This window comes from Pelodiscus sinensis, chromosome 3 (genome assembly GCF_052426305.1).
Source record: "Pelodiscus sinensis isolate ZL-2025 chromosome 3, ASM5242630v1, whole genome shotgun sequence".
Taxonomy (NCBI): domain Eukaryota; kingdom Metazoa; phylum Chordata; order Testudines; family Trionychidae; genus Pelodiscus; species Pelodiscus sinensis.
In genome coordinates this window covers 141,047,876-141,068,576 of record NC_143054.1, presented here as the reverse complement: position 1 = coordinate 141,068,576, position 20,701 = coordinate 141,047,876, and the positions used below count along the sequence as shown (strand labels likewise).

At 43.0% G+C, this 20,701-nt stretch overlaps 1 protein-coding gene across 9 annotated transcripts in view; it reads right to left on the bottom strand.

Moving 5' to 3' along the window:
* Positions 1-1,667: 1,667 nt before the first annotated feature.
* The window catches only part of LTBP1 (latent transforming growth factor beta binding protein 1), a 328,168-nt gene continuing 309,134 nt past the window's right edge, over positions 1,668-20,701 (bottom strand). For all 9 annotated transcript variants that reach the window (XM_075924972.2, XM_075924973.2, XM_075924974.2 and 6 more), the window contains 3 exons: positions 14,366-14,493; positions 6,826-6,975; positions 1,668-2,690 (listed from right to left, as the gene is read on the bottom strand). In XM_075924972.2, coding sequence (XP_075781087.2) covers positions 2,521-2,690; positions 6,826-6,975; positions 14,366-14,493 — 448 coding nt within the window. In that variant the 3' untranslated portion in view covers positions 1,668-2,520. The remainder of the gene's footprint in view (positions 2,691-6,825; positions 6,976-14,365; positions 14,494-20,701) is intronic.

The window sequence follows — 20,701 nt, the reverse complement described above, 5'->3', positions numbered from 1 at the left end:
CGGGGGCAGAGCTGTGCACATGCCTGGGGGTGGAGCCACCCATATGGCGCGCACCCGGTGCTGGCACCACCCATGTGCCCCACTCCCGGGGCCGGTGCCAGTGCTGCTCCTGTGCCACATGCCCAAGGGTGGGGCTGTCCATACGCCGTGTGCCGTGGCTGGAACGGCCCTTGCGCCATGCACCAGGGGGCAAGGCCGCCCCGTGCCGCAAACCTGGGGCTGGCACCGCTCACATGCCGCACGCCTGGAGCCAGCACAGCTGTTACACCGTGCACCCGGGGGCAGGGCCACCCAAATGCTGCGAACCGGGGGGCGGGGCTGCCCATGTGGTATGCGTCTGGGGCTGATGCTGCCCGTATGCTGTGCGCCCAGGGGGCCGGCACAGCCCATGCGCTGTGTGCCCGGGGCTGGCCCCATTCACTCGGCGGGTGCACAGAAATAGCCCGGTGGGCGCCATGGTGCCCGCGGGCACCGCATTGGGGACCACTGGTCTAGAATGTGGCACAAGCTGCTGTTTTTAGCACACATACAAACCTTTGTGCAGGATTTCCGGGCGGGGGTGGGAGAGGAGCTGCTCCTCCCCCTACTGTGCTGGGCCGCTGCCTGCTACTGCCATACTCACCCCCTGCATGGGGGAGTGGCAGTGGCAGCCCTGCACAGGGGGGGAGAGGGCAGGAATGGGATCTGTGGTTAATTAACTGGGATTTTACATCCTTTGAATACTGAACCCGTATCTAGATACTCAGAACAGTGAGCCAAGAGCAGGAAGAAATAGGTGGATCTCTGGGGACTTGATCATGGTGAAGGGTATTGAATGAAAGGGATAGGAAGATTCGGCCCAGGGTGGCAGGAGGCAGCAAGCAGAAGAGAAGGAGCAGGTACTGGAACTGGGGAATGCCTGGTATAAGGGAGGCAAACTAAGAGGGCGTGGGTAGTATACCAGTGTTTGTGGCAGGAGGTAGGCTGGAAGCAGGGTGGGAAGAAAGAGTTCCTCATGGTCGCCACCGTCTGCTAGAGACCATTGGAAATATTGGAAAGTTGCATTTTTTTTTGTAAGACGGAGATTTATACAAATCGGAATCTGGGAAAGAGAGGACTTTTGGACCTGATCGTCTCCTTTTTGGTGGCTGCAATCCCCAGCCTTCCTTTATTTTGGCACCCTAGTGCAGTGCTGTCACAGGGGATGCGGGAACAGGCCATCTTACCTTCCCTGGATCTGGGACTATGCCCAGTAAAATTTTTCCAAAGCTCTAGGTTGATTTACAAGTGACCTAGTAAGGCATAAATAGCACTTTGGCTTCAAAAATATCAAATTCACTATATTCCCATCATCTGCCAGTAGCATTCTTAGGGGAACAGGAAGCAAGTAGTGTTGGTACTATTGGGGAGCAGGCTGTGGCAGTCCCAGACTGGTGTTAGTCTGATCTGAAAATCTTTGCCTTGATTGAGAGAAGAAAAAAAATATATCCTGAGTTCTTAAAACTATACCAGTGTAAAATAAATCCAGTAATGTATGAGAATATTGGTTAGTGAGATTTATACTGGTCTCTAATTCTATTGACTCCATTGTGAAACATGAAAAAATAAGTTATAATAAAAAAAATCAGTAAACCCATGAAAAATAAGATAACATACAATTAAACAATAGCTTATTTTCTAAAAAAAGATAAAGAAAAAAGTTTTTATTGAGTTATAATATACAGCTTTAATATGTTAGGGTAATCATACAAGATCTCTTTTGTGTTCAATTTACATATTACAATACAGACATGAGCTCAGATCTTTTGTTTTAATGTACAAAAGGAATCAAATGGTTGCCCACTAGCAGCTTTGAAACTTGGTAAGAAAAGTTCTATGGATTTTAAGTGCAGTAAAAGACCATACACAATACAAAATGAGTACAAAGGACTTTTCTCCAAAATGTATAAACATTTGAGAACCGTGCCTGCTCCACAGGGCAGGCAACTAGCAATTTAAAAAGTCAGTGACCAATGTTCCAGAAATGAACTGGAAGAACATTACCCTGTGTTACAATTTTTATAAAACGGACTAAGAATCTGTATAAAAGAATTTGCACTGGTCGGAAAAAAGATTTGAAGAGAAATGGAAGGAAAGGAACTGCACGATCACAAAAATGAAAGAGTAATATAAAATATTTTCACTGCTATTTAAATGCCAATTAAATCAAGCAATAGTAAAAACAAAAAAACCCCAAAACAACCACCCCTCTTCTGTTTAAAATAACAGCACTGTTTTGCCCATTTTCAATGAGTTGTACTTATGAACACACTATAAACTTGATTTTCTTCCATATAGAGAAATGTGTCCATTTGGTCTGTCACTTCAGTGAAGCTGATGACTATCACCCCATCACATTTCACCTTCAAGAAAACACATTAATGCTGTTTTCCATATAGTCATCACTTTCAATTAGGTGCATCTTCAGCTCAAGTTAAATACATTTCTTCCTTTTCTTTATACAGTGCAGAGTATATGGGTTTAGGTTATGTAGATTCTCCTCTACTCCAGTTCACTGTCTATTTCTGAGTTCAGTGGTGTGCAGTAGTTTGGCTTTTCTGAAGGTACATAGCCTGGCAGACACAAACACTTGTACGAACCTTCTGTATTAATGCATTTGGCATTCTTGCAGAGAGACATCCTACTGTTCAATTCATTGCATTCATTCACATCTGCAAAAACAGACACAGCAGATCATGTAGATAAAACTGTAGTATAATTCAACATGTCAATGTATCCTTTCCCCCCCACAGACTATTTCCCCCCTGGATTTATGAAATTAACTTCTATCATCATTAATGGTAGAACAGCTCATATGAAAATGTGATAAACTGTGTAACCTCAGATTAGGCAGAACTACATTAGGGAAGGTCAAAAGCTTTGTAATGAATATACATTTAATGGAAAAGAAAACAGTGAACTGGCTGTCATAGGAAAACAGTAATGGTTTAAAGAACTTTTTACAGCCAGATCACTAGTTTGAATTCAGTCTAGGTTGTAAACAAAATTATTAATAAACATTTCTAAATAGGTCTGGCAGAATGTGATTTTTTTCTAATTTCAACAGATGTTTATTTGTACAAAAGTGAGTATTTCAAACATTTCAATTTTGCTCTGTTAAAATGTTTGTAGTGGCAGGAAATTATGGGAGGCTGAGAATTATTTAATGACCACAAACACAGATTAAAAAAAAAAAGATAACTTTTAAAGCACTATTAAAACACTAATTGTTAATGTCAAAATATACATACTCTAATAAGTTCCCAAGTGGAATTTTCTTTCTTTGCCTATCTGTATACATCAATTACCAAAGGAAATTGTCATTTTATTGTCCTGTGGTAACCCTGCATGCCTCAGTTTCCCTGGACAGTGCACCAATAGGTAGATAGGGATGGGAATTTCAGATGTGACAGCCTCCTGCATGTACACAACCACCAAGGCCCTTCATATCCTGAGCCTGGGAGAGGAGTGACCAGGATACACCTTCTGCTCAGGAAGCAGGACAAAGACTGGAGGAGGGGCCTGGCTTGGGCTTCCTGGAAGGTGAGTCAGTTTCAGATGATTTGTGGTGCAGCCAGAGGGTCAGGGCACTTTAAAGCTGGCTCCCCGCTAGCACCAGCTCCTGTTCCCTCCCCTGCTTCCTCTGTATCGAAGGTGGTGGTGGTAGAAGCCAGCTCAGTAGGAGCTGGTATGTGTAGGGAGCTGGCTTCAAAACCTACCTCCTTCCCCATACTTCTGCTTCTGATTCAGAGGCAGCGGGGGGCAGGGCAGGTGGCCCTGTGGAAGCCAGCATGTGCGGGAAGCCAGCTTAAAAGTCTGTTCCCTGTGTGTATTGGCTCCTGCTGGTCCTCCCTCCCCGTGCTACTGCCTCTGATAGGGTGACAGCAGTGTCAGGGGATGGGAGAGGTGGCGGTTCTTCAGGAGCGGACATGCATGGGGAGCTGGCTTTCAAGCCAGCCTCCAAGTATACCAGCTCCCACCTGCCGCGCCTCGCGCCCCCACGCTGCTGCCTTTCTCCCATACCACAGAGGGTCCACAAGTGTGAATCAAGGGTGTTGTGTAGCTCTCTTCACAGCAACCTGACCTGCTAGTGAGTTTGGAGCTGGGTGAGAGAAGAAGAATTCTCCTCAGCGTTTGGCTGGGACATAGTAGCATCTCTCCACTCCTTTAAGGGAGGTGGTAGACGTGGCAGGAGTGAGCCTTGTTGTACTAGATGGCTTCAGTGTGGCTTCATCGAGCAGCAGTCCTTCTTCTTGTCAGTCCCAAAAGGTGAAGAAAGGCCAGAAGCTTGTGCTGAGAATCTTGGATCTCTTCCATCAGGATTTGGAGTTCCCATGCAATTCTCTGTAATAAGTCTTGAAATTGTCTGAAATCATCCAGTGGGGAAGGGGATGATGCAGTCGCAGTTTTGTTCGGTGATGAGGATAGGAATCCAGCTGGCTCTGGTAGGATGGTTGGATCTGGGGAATAGCATTCTTCCTCTGCTATCAGATCCATTGGCACACTTGATGGATCTCTTGGGAGTGAAGGGGGGTGGGGGCGAGAGGAGCCAAACAGTGACCCTCTCATAAACTGGGCAGGCTCCAAAGGAGGATACTGTGCCCAAGGGCCCCAACAGGGCAGGATCAATAGGAGGTTGCAGGGTTCCCATGGCATGGAGTACCAGTGGCTCTGCAGAGGGTGAGGAGGTAGTTGCTTCCATGAGCATGTTGGACTCCGTGATGCTGTACAGAAGCAGTACAGTAGGGACAATTCTTTCCCACATTTTGGTTCACTGAAAGAAGAAAAGGTGGATTCTGGTTCCAATGGTAGAAACGTTGTGACCAATGGAATGGTGTATAACACATGTGAGGAGGGGGGTTAGACACCTCCCCCCTACTGTAAACATATCCTGTGGCAGGAGATAGGAGTTCTCTGGAAGTGGAAAGACCAGGAGGGACCCTATGGAGGAAGAGACTCTGGATGTGGCAAGGCAAAGGCATCCTGATGTGCAGCCCTGGATCTGGGTCTCCCTGGTGTAAGTAGTACTCCCTCCTGTTCAGTTGCAGGTACCATTGCTGAAGTTGTCCTGGTGTGGGAGGGTCTTGTGAGGTGCCAGAGAGGGCAGTACCAATGGTTTGCAGCCTGGAAAGAACCACACTGAATCCCACTGATTATGGGTTGTCGTCTTGTGTCTGTGGGACTAAAAATGTGCTTCAATCCCCTTGGGCTGAATTGGTGGAGGGAATGTCCAGTTTCTTGGACTTAGACCTATGCTCATGGGACTGCTTGCTAATCTCCTGACTCATTCAGGGTCCATGGGGGCAGTTCTGCTGGCGCCAGAGTTGGACACAGAAGCATGAGGCACGCTCTTCATTGAATCAGGGCAACATACAGGGATGGTTCACGCATGAGGCACTGATGACATTTTCCAAAGTGACTTAGGGCCAGATTTTTAAAGACATTTAGGTGCCTAAAGATTCAGATAGGTGCAAGCACTGATTTCAAAGAAGTTAGAAACATGGGTACTTCTGAATAATCTAGTAGGCACCTATCCGAACCTTTAGGTGCTTAAATACCTTTAAAAAGTGTCCTTAAGTAGCTTTTGAAAATGTGACCTATGCACACTAACAACTCACATAAATCAAATGTAATGCATTGAAATGCATAGCAAGGCTTTGATTACAATTTTCAAAAGTATTTAAAATAATGGGAGCCTTTTAAAATTAATAATACCTTTACAATGCTTCTTAGCTTAGCACTGAAATTCACACATACTTCTTATAACTATTATGAATAGTATGTTCCCCTATGTCCTCAATGCCACATTTTTTGTGGATACCTAAGGACAACCGTTCACTGATACTGAAATGATTTAGGAATTCAGAGATGGTTGTTCAAGTGAAAACTGGTTCTTTTAATATATCATATTGATTTAGAATGTTAACACGGGGTGGATCTGGGCCCTCAGCCCACCCCGTCGGGACCCTCAGGCAGGTTCCCTGCCTGTCCCACAGTCCTAGGCCACTCAAAGCAGCTATCTGCTCTATGTGCCTTTTGTGCCAAGATTGGGGGTGAGGAGGGGAGAGCAAACTTCACTTACTGCCCCCAACCCTAGCTCAAACATCACAGCTACCACTGAGTGGTTTGTCTCCCCCTACTGGGCACGAGTTACATTGCTGCGGCAGGCAGTGAGCCTATCTGAGGGTCCCTCTGGGCTGCTGGCCGGAAGCTGCCTAGGTAAGCTCCTCCCATTCAGAATCTGGCACCCCAGCCCCTCTCGCTCCTTGGATACCACCAAAACCCTCTGCACCCTCCCCTGCTCCAGGTCACAACTCTCTCCCAGACACTGCCTCCCCCCCCCCCCACCCCAGGCCAGAATCCTCTTCTGCACCTCTCTCAGACACTGCCCCCCAAATCACCTGCCCCTGGTCACAACCACCTTTTCACCAAAATTTCCTTTCAACCCCCCAAACCCTCTCCTGCACCTCACTCCTGCCCCAAGCTCCTTTGTGCACCCAACTGCCATCCCAGACCCTACACCCTATCCATAGAAAAGTGTGGCCCTCGACCACTTAAGCACATTTTGGAGTGGTCCCCCATCAAAAATTGCCCACTCCTAGCTCAACATAATTCAGATGATCATTTGTCAGAAAGGTTTTGCTCCTTGTTCTTGTCCTTATTAGTCCTTTTCACATGTTCCTTTATTCTCCCTATGGCAAATGAGTAACTTTACTCACATAAGTAGTCCCACTGAAGTTCTTGTGTGAGTTAATTTGCTGAAATATAGAAATGAATTGTACGTAAATTATTGAATTGTCCTCTTACCAACACAAGTCATTTTAGCCATATCCAAGTGGTAGCCATCAAAACAATCACAAGTATAGCCTTCCTGGACTCTCACACAACGGCCATTTTCACATCCATTCAGAATGCCACATTCCTCTGCTTGTAACTCCTCAAAGCTGTTCAGAAAACCTAAGTGGAGAAAGCATTTCAAACAAGTTAGAGATTCTGAATCCCCCCCCTTTTCTTTTTTTAAAACAAATGTAAAGTGAGATTCTTCAGTTGTCTCAAGGATTTACTGGGATGTGACTCAACTCTGTAGAAAATAGGTCAACTTTAGCAGATCTGTTCCATCTGGAATTTTTAATGTACTAATAAAATAGTTACATTTTAAGATGAAAATAAAATGGCTGTTTGAAATGTGTTTAGCTACTGTTAAAAACTTTGATCCTTTTTAAAAATCAGACAAACATTTTGACAAATTAGCTCCATGATAAAACGTTATGTAATAAAATCTTGTAAAATAAGATTAATAATTTACTGTGCTAATGCAAAAAAATGGCAAAGTACTGTAAGGTAATTTGAAAAATAATTATAAAAACAAGCTAAGTACAACTATAAAGAGGGGAGGGAAGAAATTATATTGTAATTACTTTAGATGAAACATCCAATAAAAAGTTACACTCAAAGCAGTTGAGACAAGCACTAGCTTATTGTGGTTTTGGTTAAAAACTCTTTGGGAATCTCTCATACTTTTGGGCGATGGCCACTTATATAAATACCTACAAACTACATTATTGTGTCTAATGGTAGGTAGTGAGCTTTCTGGGATGGTGACTGTCTTTGTTTTACTAGATCATACAATGCCTATTATAATGGGGTCTTGTGCCCTGATTTAGGTTTTCTAGGCAATAGCAGGATAACAGGGAAAGAGTGCATATATTTTAAAATGTAAATGCTCACTGAATTAAGATTAAGGTGCTCATCTAAGTACCTACAACAGTCTTACTATCTTTTCATTCTTAGAAGCAATAATTCAAACAGGACTGTAGATGGCAGCCCACCACATCAAAAGAAATACTGGAGAAAAAGTCCAAGACATTTAATATCATCCCTCCTGAGCCAGTTTAAATAATACATTGTGGTTTGGCTTTTTGTGCGGTCATGGTGTGAGCATGCAGGGGAGGCATAATAGGCTTTTTCTACTCACATTTTATCCACACATTAATGCCACAAACAGACCATTGGTATATCTAAAACTTACTCTGTATTTCAGATAATTTTTAAGAGATATTTGATATGTAAAATATACCTTGGCTGTTTGTTGTACAGTTTGAGCCTCTCTAAATCGGGACTCTCTGGTCTGGCAACTGTACTACAAAAGTTCCAGGACCAGACTGTCCCGGTGAAGAGCTAGTGGCTGGGAGCCCTGCTGCGGGGTTGGAGGAGCTTGGGAGCGGGGCTGCCCAATGGTGGGGTTTAGGAGACTGGGAGTAGGGCTGCTGCCTGGCGCCACAACCAGAAACCCAGCAGCCCCGCTGCCACCTGGTGGTGGAGCTGGAGCCCAACAGCTAGGCTGCCACGTAGCGGTGCAGCTGCCTGGCAGGACTGGGAGGCAGGGGGGTTGGGATACCCAGCAGTGGGGGTGGGAGCCTGGAAGCAGGGTTACTGCTTAGCAGCACAGCCAGAAGCTCAGCAGAACTGCCCGGTGGGGCTGGAGTCCAGCAGCAGGGGCTACTGCCCAGTGACACAGCTGAATCTCAGTTTGTGGGGCTGCTGCCTGGCAGTGCAACTAAATCCCAGCCATAGTATTGCCACCTGACAGGTCCATCTAGCCCAGTAGCCTGTCTGCCAACAGTGGCCAGCACCAGGGCCCCAGAAAGGGTGGACCGAAGACAATGATCAAGCGATTTGTCTCCTGCCATCCCTCTCCAGCCTCTGACAAACAGAGGCCAGGGACACCATTTCTATCCCCTGGCTAATAGCCTTTTATGGACCTAACCTCCATGATATTATCTAGCTTCTCTTTAAACTCTGTTATAGTCCTAGCCTTCACAGCCTCCTCTGGCAAGGAGTTCCACAGGTTGACTACACGCTGTGTGAAGAAGAACTTTCTTTTATTAGTTTTAAAATTGCTACCCATTAAATTCATTTGGTGTCCTCTCGTTCTTCTATTATGGGAACTAATAAATAACACTTCTTTATTCGCCCTCTCCACACTACTCATGATTTTATACACCTCTATCATATCCCCCCTCAGTCTCCTCTTTTCTAAACTGAAAAGTTCCAGTCCCTTTAACCTCTCTTCATATGGGACCCGTTCCAAACCCCTAATCATTTTAATTGCCCTTTTCTGAACCCTTTCCAAGGCCAAAATATCTTTGAGGTGAGGAGACCACATCTGTACACAGTATTCAAGATGGGGGCGTACCATAGTTTCATACAGGGGCAGCAAGATATTTTGTGTCTTATTTTCTATCCCTTTTTAAATAATTCCTAGCATCCTATTTGCCTTTTTGACCACTGCTGCACGCTGTGGAAGTTTTCAGAGAACTATCCATGATAACTCCAAGATTCTTTCCTGATATGTCATAGCCAAATTAGCCCCCATCATACTGTATGTATAGTTGGGGTTATTTTTCCCGATGTGCATTAGTTTACACTTATCCACATTACATTTCATTTGCCATTTTGTTGCCCAATCACTCAGTTTGGTGAGAACTTTTTGGACTCCCTCACAGTCTGCTTCTGTCTTGACTATCCTAAACAGTTTGATATCATCCGCAAACTTTACCAACTCACTGCTTATCCCTTTCTCCAGATCATTTATGAATAAGTTGAAAAGGATTGGTCCCAGGACTGACCCTTGGGGGATGCTGCTAGTTACCCTCTCTCCATTCTGAAAATTTACCATTTATTCCTACCCTTTGTTTCCTGTCTTTTAACCAGTTCTCAATCCAAGAAAGGACCTTCCCTCTTATCCCATGGCCATGTAATTTACACAAGAGCCTTTGGTGAGGGACCTTGTCAAAGGCTTTCTGAAAATCTAAGTATACTATATCTACTGGATCCCCCTGTCTGCATGTTTGTTAACTCCTTCAAAATACTCTAATAGATTAGAAAGACATGATTTCCCTTTACAGAAACCATGTTGACTTTTGTCTAACAAATTATGTTCTTCTACGTGCCTCACAATTTTATTCTTTACTATTGTTTCGACTAATTTGTCCGGTACTGAAGTTAGATTTACTGGTCTGTAATTGCCTTATTTTCCCTGATTAGTCCAATATCTCTTTCATTCTTTCCTCCATCTCCCATTTACTCTTTCCCTGCCCTACCTTTCTAATTCTACCTCCTCTGGCCCTAGTCAAATGCGGAAACCTGAAGCTCAGGCAGGAGCTGTGAGGTGTGAAAGCCCTAAGACCCAGCTGGTGATTCAGGGGATGGCAGCCCCCACACCAGGCCCCTGAGCTAGGGCAGGAGCATGGGGAAAGAGAGCCTGGAGCTCAGGCAGGAGCTCTGGGGGAGTCCTGGCTGAAGAAATTAGGAGGACCAGCAGTCCCCAGCCTGGGCAGGAGCCATGAAGTGGGGCAGCCCTGAGTCTGGCTGGAGCTGAGAGGGGTGGCAGCCTTCAGCCCAGGTCTCTGAGCCCTGAGCCCTGGCTGGAGTCCAGGCAGCCCTCAAACCTGGCAGTGGTTACAGGGGAGAAGCAACAACCTAGCCACAGCAGGAGTTGCTGGCAGCAGCAGCCCCCAGCCTGGGTGCTCTGAAGAACTGGGAGGAGCAGAAGCTCACAGCCCAGCTCTGGGGCTGCTAAAGCACAGGAGTGTGAGACCCTCATTTGTGCATTGCCTGTGGTGCTGGATCTAATCTCCTTCCCATAACAGCTGGGCAGGAGAAGGACCAGTCCTATCCCTCCACTGCCGAGCTGATTTTGGGGAGATCAAATTTCAGAGGGAAGGGCTTATTTCACAATCTGTGACAGGTTTTTCACAGCTATGAAACTGGTAGGGCTCTAGCCATCAGAGACAACCAATGGGGAAAAAAAAAAACCCAAACGCATAGCCAAGCAGGGAAAAGATGATGCTCTTGAATAAATCCTTTACAAATGAAACATGTAATTTGTCCTCTACTGAGCTCATATATAGCGTGTTGATTTTTTTAAACCAGCTGACCCTGTCTTAGATAAGAGTGTTCGCACTATACTCATACAGCACATGTCTATTTTCAAATGTGTGTCTGGGATTGTATTCTGTGTTCGTTTGGCACTATTCTGCTTCAGTGGCTACTGGAAAGATCCTAGCTCGGATACCTCAATATCTCTCTCATCACTTATTAATGGAAAGTCCTTTATCATTGCTTATAATCTGAGGAAGTATTTTTCTTACACCTCTTTATAATTTGGACACTGGAATAGAAAGCGTGTCTTCCACTCCATCTCTTTTTCATCATATTGGAAAGTCATTTCATTCTGGGGTTTTCATTGTGCTTTGGTAATTTCCATCAGCATTAACATTTAGTTAGAAGTCAGGATTGTTTAATTAAAGTCACATGTGTAGGTATGTTGAGCTTTGTACAACTTGGTATAAAGTCTATTAAGTTTGTTAGGTATTAAACAGAGATTAACCCATTAACCTGGTTTCTGTAGACAGTGTTTCATAGAATCATTGCAATATAGGATTGAAAGAGACCTCAATGGGCCATCTAATCCCGTCTCCTGTACTGGTTAAGTAGTATGTAGAGCAGAGGTGAGCAAGAGAGCCTCCACGGGCCGGAACTGGACTGCCAACAGCTGCCCTGCCGCTCCCCTGCCCCCAGGCCAATCAGGGTGCAAAGTTTCCTCCTGCCATGTCCCATTCAGCTGGTGATACACACTAAGGGCCGTGCACCCCTTGCAGGATGGGAGCAGGGAACGAGAGACTTTGCATGCTCCCCCATCTCTGAACTGATCTGGGGGCAGAGGGGAGGGGAACGCAAAGTCTCCTCCTGCCGCCAGAGATGTAGACCCCTAGAGGGAAGTGCTAGCTGTTCAGAACAACTAGTGGGTCTATCGGGGGGAGGGGCAGGGGAGTACGGAAATATTCTGGCCCTGCCTTTTCCATGGTGGCCTGGGGCCACTTCAAAAATTTGTGAAGTGGCTCCCTTTCCAAAATTATTGCCCACCACTGATGTAGACTATCCCTGACATGTGTCAGTCTAATCCAGGGGTGGGCACTAAGTTTTAATGGGGGAGCCACTCCTAGATTTTGGCAAGTGGTCAATGGCTGCATTTCTACCAAGGATGTTTGGGATCTGGGACAGAGTGCAGAAGGGTGCTTGGGGTAGGAAACTGGAGTACAGGAGGGGGTGTAGAGTGTGAGAGGGAGTTTGGGTGAAGGAGGGGGTTGTGATCTGGGGTAGAGTCCAGGAGGGAGTGTGGGTGCAGGAGAGGATTCTGGCCTGAGGGAGGAGCTCTAGGAGGGGGTGCAGGGTCTGGGAGGGCATTGTGACCTGGGTGAAGGGGGTGCAGAGGGTTTGGATGATGACTTGGAGCAGGGCAATAGGGTGTAGGGTCAGGGAGGGGGTATGGCTGCCAGACAGGATTCTGGCTTGGGGGAAGGATGTAGGAAAAGGTGCACGGTCTGGGAGGGAGTTGTGACCTGGGGGAAAGGGGTACAGAGAGTTTGGGTGGTGGCCTGGGGCAGGTAGTTGGGTGGTGGGGAGGGGTGGTAGTGTCAGTCAGGCGCTGGCTGGGAGGTGCTTACCTAGGCAGCTCCCAATCAGCAGCTCTGCAGGAACCTGAAGGCTGCAGTAACAAGCTGCTCCACGTGGCTCTGCTCTGAGTAGGTGAAGGAGTGGGGGCGGAGGGAGAAGGAGGAGGCTTCATTGGCTGCCCCTGCCACCAGCAAAATATTTTAGCTGCTATTGGTCAGAAACTGGCCAATGGGAGCTGAGAGATTTTGCTGAGGGGCAGGACAGAGCACAAAGCCTCCCTCCTCGCTCCCAGAATAGAGCAGCAACATTTAAAGCAGCTGCCGCTGTGCTATACTTAAGGGTCCCAGCAAGGCAGCCGCTGGATCCGACCCACTGGCAGCTTCTTGCCCACCACCCCTGATCTAGACACTTCTTAAACACCTCCAATGATAGAGATTCCATAACCTTTTTACGGAATTTGTTTTCGTGCTTAACTACCGATACAGTTGAAGGTTGTCCTAATGTCTAGATCTTCCTTGCGGCAATTTAAGCCCATTTCTTCTTCTTCTGTTCTCCGTGGATAAGGAGAACAGTCTCTCACTCTCTTCTTTATTACAACCTTTTTTGCACTTGAAAAACTTATCATGATTCTTCAGAATTCTCTTTTCCAGACTAAACAGATCAGTATTTCAGACTTTCCTCACAGATCATGTTTTCAAGACCTTTAATCATTTTTATTGCTCTCCTTTGGACTTCATCCAGTTTGTCCACATCTTTCCTGAATGTGCCCAGAACAGGACAAAGTACGCCAGCTGAGGCCTTATCAGCGCTGAACAGAATGGATGAATTACTTTTCAGATCATACTAATACATCCCGGAATGTTGTTTGTTTTCTTTAAAACAGTACTACGTTATTGACTCCTATCTAGTTTGTGATCCATTATGATTTCCCCAATTGTTTTTTGAAGAACACCTTGGGAGGCAGTTGTTTCCCATCTTGGATTCATGGAATTGATTCCATGATGGAATTCATAATAGTGTTCTTGCTATGTTCAAAGCTACCATTTTGATTTCTTTTCCCTTACTTCTTTTTACTTAACTCATTTTAATGGGAAACACGTTCAGTAAGAGTTAAGTGGTATTTGCATGCTAAAAGTACAAGGCAGTTGGGACTGCCCGTCCTTCTGTAACTAACATTTTGTTTCTAAGACTGAAGAAATATGTGGGACCAAATTCAGCCCTGGTATAAAGGTGCAAGCTGAATTCAAGGCAGTCCAAGTAGTTTAGGGCCTGATCAAACAGCTACTGAAGTCAATGGGAGTCTTTCCATTGACTTCAAAGTGAGTTGGATCAGGCCCTTATTCAGTAAAGAACCCCTACATTCTTCAATTGTAAATTTTGAACCCTACTTGTATAAGGTTCTATAGCAAAAATCATACTGATGAGTGCTAAGCGAGGTGATTTTTTTGAGTAAGAACATCATGCACACTCTCTACCACCCCCGCATAAGTTCTGCTGGAAAATCTTGGAAAGTTGGCACAAAATTTTTAAAAAATGTAATATACCCCAAAGGAGTCTGAGTCACATGCTCCAAAGAAAAATGAATTTGTGAGAAGAAAAACTTTTTGATCTATCTCTGTAAATCTATTGATAAATATAAATTTAGTATAGCTGGTACACATTATTTCACTATATTAAACAAAATAACATTGTGCTTTGGGCTCATATACAACCATGATGCTGGAACTTGAACACCTGACAAAGTTAATGTCATATGAATAACTAGAATATAAATAAATAGGGCACATTACTCAGAAGCAAACAGATGAATGAAGTCAACTGCAGGGAAGCAATCCAAAAGTTATAAGCATACTTTTGAGAATTTTACATAACAGTGATATTGACTTACGGTCTTCAACAAAGAATGGATCCGTTTCTGGGGTATAGCGTTCCTCAAAGTCAACCAAAGCATCTTGTCCATATGGTCGTCGAGATCCTGGAACTGGAATATTGCACAGCTGGGCATAATCCTCTGAGGTCAAGAAAGCAAAACAGGACATAAAACTAAACACTCTTGTAATGAAGACCACATTACAGCAGTTCCAATGACTTGCAGCTCTTGTCAGCTGGAAATAAAAAGGTCTTTTCCTAGAAACACCATAAATCTGATGTTTCTACAAATTGTTCTCTCCCCTTCAAAAATAATGTAATTAGAACGGAATGGGTCAAATGAATCACTTTTGAGACTTCATTTGTTTTACACTGAAGGAATATATTTGAATTAATAAACTATACATAAAATAAAGGGCCAGATTTTGGCTGTTCCTTCAAAGGTAGAGGTGGTGAAAAGTCTTAAGCAGCTTATCACCCTCCCGCTGCATAAGAGCTAGCTGCAATTACAATCTTCGTATTCACTGACTACAAAGAGCTGGACCATGGATGTTGCTGGACCAGAGAGCCCCAGATCATAGAGGTTCAATCTGTAGAAATGTTGATAATGGGAACTTTTGCTCTGTCACACAGAGCTTCCTCTAACATTGAATTTTGAATGTCTTTATTGCTAGCTCTAGTACAAGAATTACAAATGAACGAAAGGCTAGCAAATGCTATTAGCATGTTACAGACATCAGTTGCATGTATTTTATAAAATGTTATAAGCACATTAACAGCAGGTGTTGTAGATGGTAACAAGCTATGGTTATACAGAACTTGCTGGACATTGTAACAATTGATTGACCATTTATTAAAACAGTTATTCATCTTTTATCAATACTTTATGAACTGTTTATGAATGTAACCTTCATGTAAGATGTGACCTAATATACTCTAACAGTAATTTAGGAAATTTCAATTAAACACTTGTTTGGAGCATAGCAGTGACAGATTTGGAAGTTGCCTAACTTAAATTTAGGAATTAGGTCTCTCAATTGCAGTTAACTCAACCAATTAATGCAAAACAAATTAACTAAATTAAAAAAATAGTCAAAATTAATTGAAGTTTTAACCACAGTTAGATAAAAGACATTGCATTACAGTACTTGTATAAGGTGAATTGAAAAATACTATTTTGCTTATCTTTTTTACAGTGCAAATACTTGGAATCAAAATAATAATATAAAATGAGCATTATATACACAAGGAATGTAAAATCCTGTTTAATCAGTTAACCGGTGAAACATTAAGTTTAACTGATTAACCCAGAGGTTCTCAAACTTTGTGATACTGTGACTCCCCCCTCTAAGTTGCTCGGGTCGGAACCCACAGTTTGAGAAATGTGGGGTTAACCCGAGAAATGGGGGCAGGCAGGCTGTAGCGGCCCCCACACCACAGGCAGGAGCTGTTCCAGACCAGCTGCTTCCACCCCTGTGCTGGGCTGCCAGCTATGAGTTGGGAACCTCATGCTGGCTTGGAAGCAGAAGCTGGCAGCTGTTACCCTCACCCTTCTGCTGCCACTTCTGGCAGCCCTGCAAGGCTAGAGAAGCCCATCTCCCACAGCAGGCCACGGGCGGGATGGGACTGGGGGTGAGATGCTCCTGGGTAACAGTTTACTATTACCCATTCTCATCTCTACTACACACTTTGTGTTCTGTGTGGTAATTGAAATAAATGTTTGAAAATGTAGAAAACATCCAAAAATATGTAAATAAATGCTATTCCATTACTAACAATGTGATTAAAACTGTGATTTACCACTTAAAATATCATGATTAATCAGGATTAATTTTTCAATAGTTTGACAGTCCTACTACTGTATATGTTTTTGTAAGTACTTTTAAAGATTTTTATTTATTTCTACATTAGATTAATCCAGGTGGCCAAGAAATTTACCCAGAAAGAAGGACAATAGTTCAAATACTAGCTCTTCAGTAAACATCCAGGAGTATTAACTATCATATGCTACCTCCCTCCCCACAGTGACCTTTTCTGATTCTCATCCAGTGAAGACAGATCAAAAGACTGAGAGGGATTAAAAGAGCCACACTCCCTGAAGGGGAGAGGGACAAGATTTTGAACTAAGGGGAACTAAGCTCCAGGGGCTGGGGTATCTAGAAAGACAGATGATAGAACAGGTCCCCCTACTGGAAGAGGGAAAGCTACTGGATGGGTTTTGTTGTTTTAAAAAGTTCACCTTGCTAGTGTATGTTTCTATTTTTAAGATTAAACAATACTTTGCATTAAGAAGATCACTGTATTCACCATTAGTCATAAGCCCCCACAGGGAAGAACCACAAGTACAGAGTTTAGTAGAACCGATTGTGGAGTAAAACAGATTATTACACATGGTTTGGTAGCCTCGCACCCTGATCTAAGAGTGGAAAAATCCTGGGACTCCGCCCTAGAGAAGTGAAGGCTTATGGCCTACAACTTGAAAGAAGTGTACTGAATGAGATCAGAAGAAGGGACAGAAGTTTAAGTAGCCTTGAACCACACCAGTAATATTTACTTATAAAGGAAATGTTGGTTTGAAATTGTCCATTAATCATGTTCATATAAGGAAATAAATACATAGCTATTTTTCATGTTTCACAATCTGTTAATAGCATTCATTCTTTCTATTTTTTCTCTCTTACTCTATCTCTTGGCTCTAATCTGAGATATTTTATCCATGGCTCAAGAACAGAATGTTGCTTTTTATATGGGCATATTAATCCCTGTGTTTCTAAATTCTTGAGAAATACTTTCAAAAAAATATAGGGGCAGTCCATTTTGTAGCTTAAGATGACTAATGCATAAGGAAGTTGGTGTGAGCATCCAAAAATTTAATGTGACATTTTCAAAAGTAGCTGCCTAAATTGTGCAATATAAAATAAGTGTGCTTTTAAGGAAAATAGGAAGAGGCACATGCGAACCTGCAGAGAAGTCAACCATGATTAGTAGCTGACAAAAAAGGAAGACAAAACATGAGCTTGATAGAAGCTCAACTACTGGAAATCATGCACTTGTTATGTGAGAACAGGACTTGACAAAACCTGCAGCCATCTTGTGCCTTTAGCCACCATAAACTGGAAGCGAGGACACCACATAATAAGCAAGAATTTGCGCTTGCTTAGGCAGACAAAAACATCTGCACAATTGCTGTGTCACTAGGATAGCTGACCTTGGTCTGAGTGCCCATTTGTAAGTTTCTTGCTGGAGTTGCTTTACTAATAAATAGAAATTATGAGCTCTTTTCTGTTGTTAGGGAAATTGTTAGTCTATAAGAAGTTTCTTTGAGTTATGCTTTGTTTTAAGAAAAAATAGTTAAAAGTGTACTTTGGAGAAGCTTTGATTTTCTACGAGCAAGAAGACACTAACATTATTCTTCCCAGTATTTAGAAGGATGGCCATTGGAAACCTACTGTGGTCACTCACTACCACTTTTGACCTTGGGGAATTATACTCAGAGATGCTCTAGACCATTGCTACTTTAGATGTGTGCTTTGTGCTTAATTAAACACAAGGGTTTTTAGGTGGAAACACTTGTGTGTACCAATCATTTAACATAGGGAGGTGCTGTGTTCCCCACTGATTTATTTCTTGACACCACCTGAAAAACAGAAATGAGCTACCATATTCTTAGGTTAAAATAAGATGGGGGTAACATAATTTGCCTGTAAAATTGTGGTGACAATACATGCAACTATGATCAGTGTACATGCAAAAGAAGTGCTCAAGTATGTGCCTAAGCTTCTGAAAACTGGACCCAATCTCCAATTAAATAATTTATTCCACTGTTTATATACTTACCACAGAATATATAAGATTTTCCTGAAATGAACAGCCAAATCCTCCCTCCCACTACAAATAAAGCTTTATTTCCCACCCAACACCTCAGAATTGTCACCACCACCAAAATATGAGGCAAAGCTATCAACACCATAGCATTTTAAAACATGACTGTTTCACCATAGAATAAATCATTGGAGATAAAGGAATGCCAAGAAAGTATTTATTACATAAAATATATGTCCCAATCAGATCCTGGATATCAGTCTGAATTGCTTAAGATGTGCTCTATCAGGAAATTGCATTATTTATAAACTAAGACTGAAAAGATTTCTGTTCTTTATTTAGACTGCTATCCTCACTTACATGTTTTGACATCCTCTATAAACTGAAGTTTAGGTTAAATATACATGACTAGGTTATTTCTTCTTAATTCACAAAGAGAGGACAGGGCACTAGTCAGATAAAATAATTTTTCCAGGAATTAAGGAAGGATATTTAGGTTCTTGTAGAAATAATCTCTAAATCAAATGGCTTCAGAAAAGCTCACAATGGATACATTCTCATACTAATGTTCAAGACACTCAGGTTACAAATCTGCTCATTACAAACTTTTTTTTTAAATCTTAGAATTTAGGCTGTTCAGGTCTGCCGAAATAATAATTTCTCCAAAAGCTTGCAGCAGACTATTAAAACTACTATAAAAGAGTCAAACTACGTCTGTGATAGCTTTCTTACTGGTTTCCAACCACTCATTCATGTGCTCATGATTTGATGTTTAAGTACATTAACTTTTGCTTTTCCTCTTTTAAATATACAACCCAATCTCTGGTCTGTTTTTTTCCGATCAGGGTGCATACCAAAAAGTAAATGAATGTATGAGTCAAAAGTTTTTTTAAAGCAACTACAGCTTCACCATAGACGCTTGTTATCAACATGCGTCACAACAGTATAACGCAATAATTATTAGCTTCAGGGGGTAGCTGAGTTAGTCTGTACAGGATAAACTTAAAAAACAGCAAATGGTCTGGTAGCACTTTATAGACTAACAAAACATGTAGATGGTATCATGAGCTTTTGTGGGCATAGCCCACTACTTTCCAATAAACAAACTAATAGTACTAAAGCGTTGCAAAATCCTTGAAAGCCAAATAACCCAAGATCTACAGGACAAAGGAGAGAAACGAATTCCAGAATTGAGGACATTTCATGGTGAATGCTCTCCTGGTATCCTCCTCTCTTTCTTACTTGGAGGGTCCCTAACTTGATCACCTTTGATGACTGACTGCAGCTACATAAATAACATGGATGTGGGGGGGAGGAGGGGAGAAGAGTTTATCAGGGTCCAAACTACTTAATACTTCATAGGACAAAACATCTTAGATTCCAGATAGAAACTAGTTGGCAGACAGTGCAGATCTTGGAGTACTATTGTAATGTACTCTCTGCCTGAACTTTTAGTGGTAACTATTTTCCACTCAGTGAAGTTTCGAAAATGCCTCAAGGAGATCCTTATATAGAACACATTGTGATAGTCCAACCCTGAAGTAACAAAGGCCTGGATAACAGTCACTAGACCTGCACATAAAAATATTTTCTTGCACCCTACTTACGAAGGAAAGATGATAAAACCAATCTTATACCGGAACAGCTAGAGGATCAAGAACAGCACAGAATCCCAAGGTTATGAGGTAGCTAGTGCCCAGAGCGGATATAAACTTTGCCAGTTCCTCAGGTGGCTTCCCACACCTTAAAAACATTTCCCCAGTCTTCCTCGTAGAAAGACTCAGTGAATTAGCTTTCATGAGGCCCCAATTTCAGTCACAAGGCAAGGCACTTATGTTGCACCTGCCAGAGCCAATGAGGTGGAAACGAAGCTGGGTGTCCTAAGCAGTCCATGCCTCTTACAAAATGTCCCAAAAGACTCATATATGCACTGAATAGGAGGAATGAGAACATGGAAACTTGCAGTACTCCTCGCAAAACAGCTCTCTGCCATGGTCAATCATCCAAAACTAAACCTGTGAACTCCCAGGAAGAACAGTGTAAAGCCACTCCAAAGTGACTGTCTATCCCTGCCAGAGACTACTGACTCATTGTCAAACAAAAAGCAGTAATAGTTGGCACATGACAATATAGCTACCACAGTGCCTATTTTCATTTCAGCATCCTATTTCCTCCAAGCAACCACCATAGGGCAAGTGTTTACAGGACTGGACTCTTACCCAGAAAGCCCAGAAGAGTCTCACTTGATTTATAGTGAATTATAGAACTACAACAATACTTTTGATCAGGATAATGAAACTATTGTTTTTGTAAATATATTGTCAGTCCTGCACTTGGTAACTGCCCTGTTATCAAGTTTACTGCCAAATAGCAACGCTTGAACAGATGCTATCCATTTTTTCCCAGACTCTGGAGGGTCAACCTCAGCTGGCATAAAACCATTATTTTACTTTGAGGGGGGTTTACAGAAATAATTTTGACTTACAGCAGAATCCCCATTAATCATTTTTAGAAACAGGAGGGTCTTGAATGA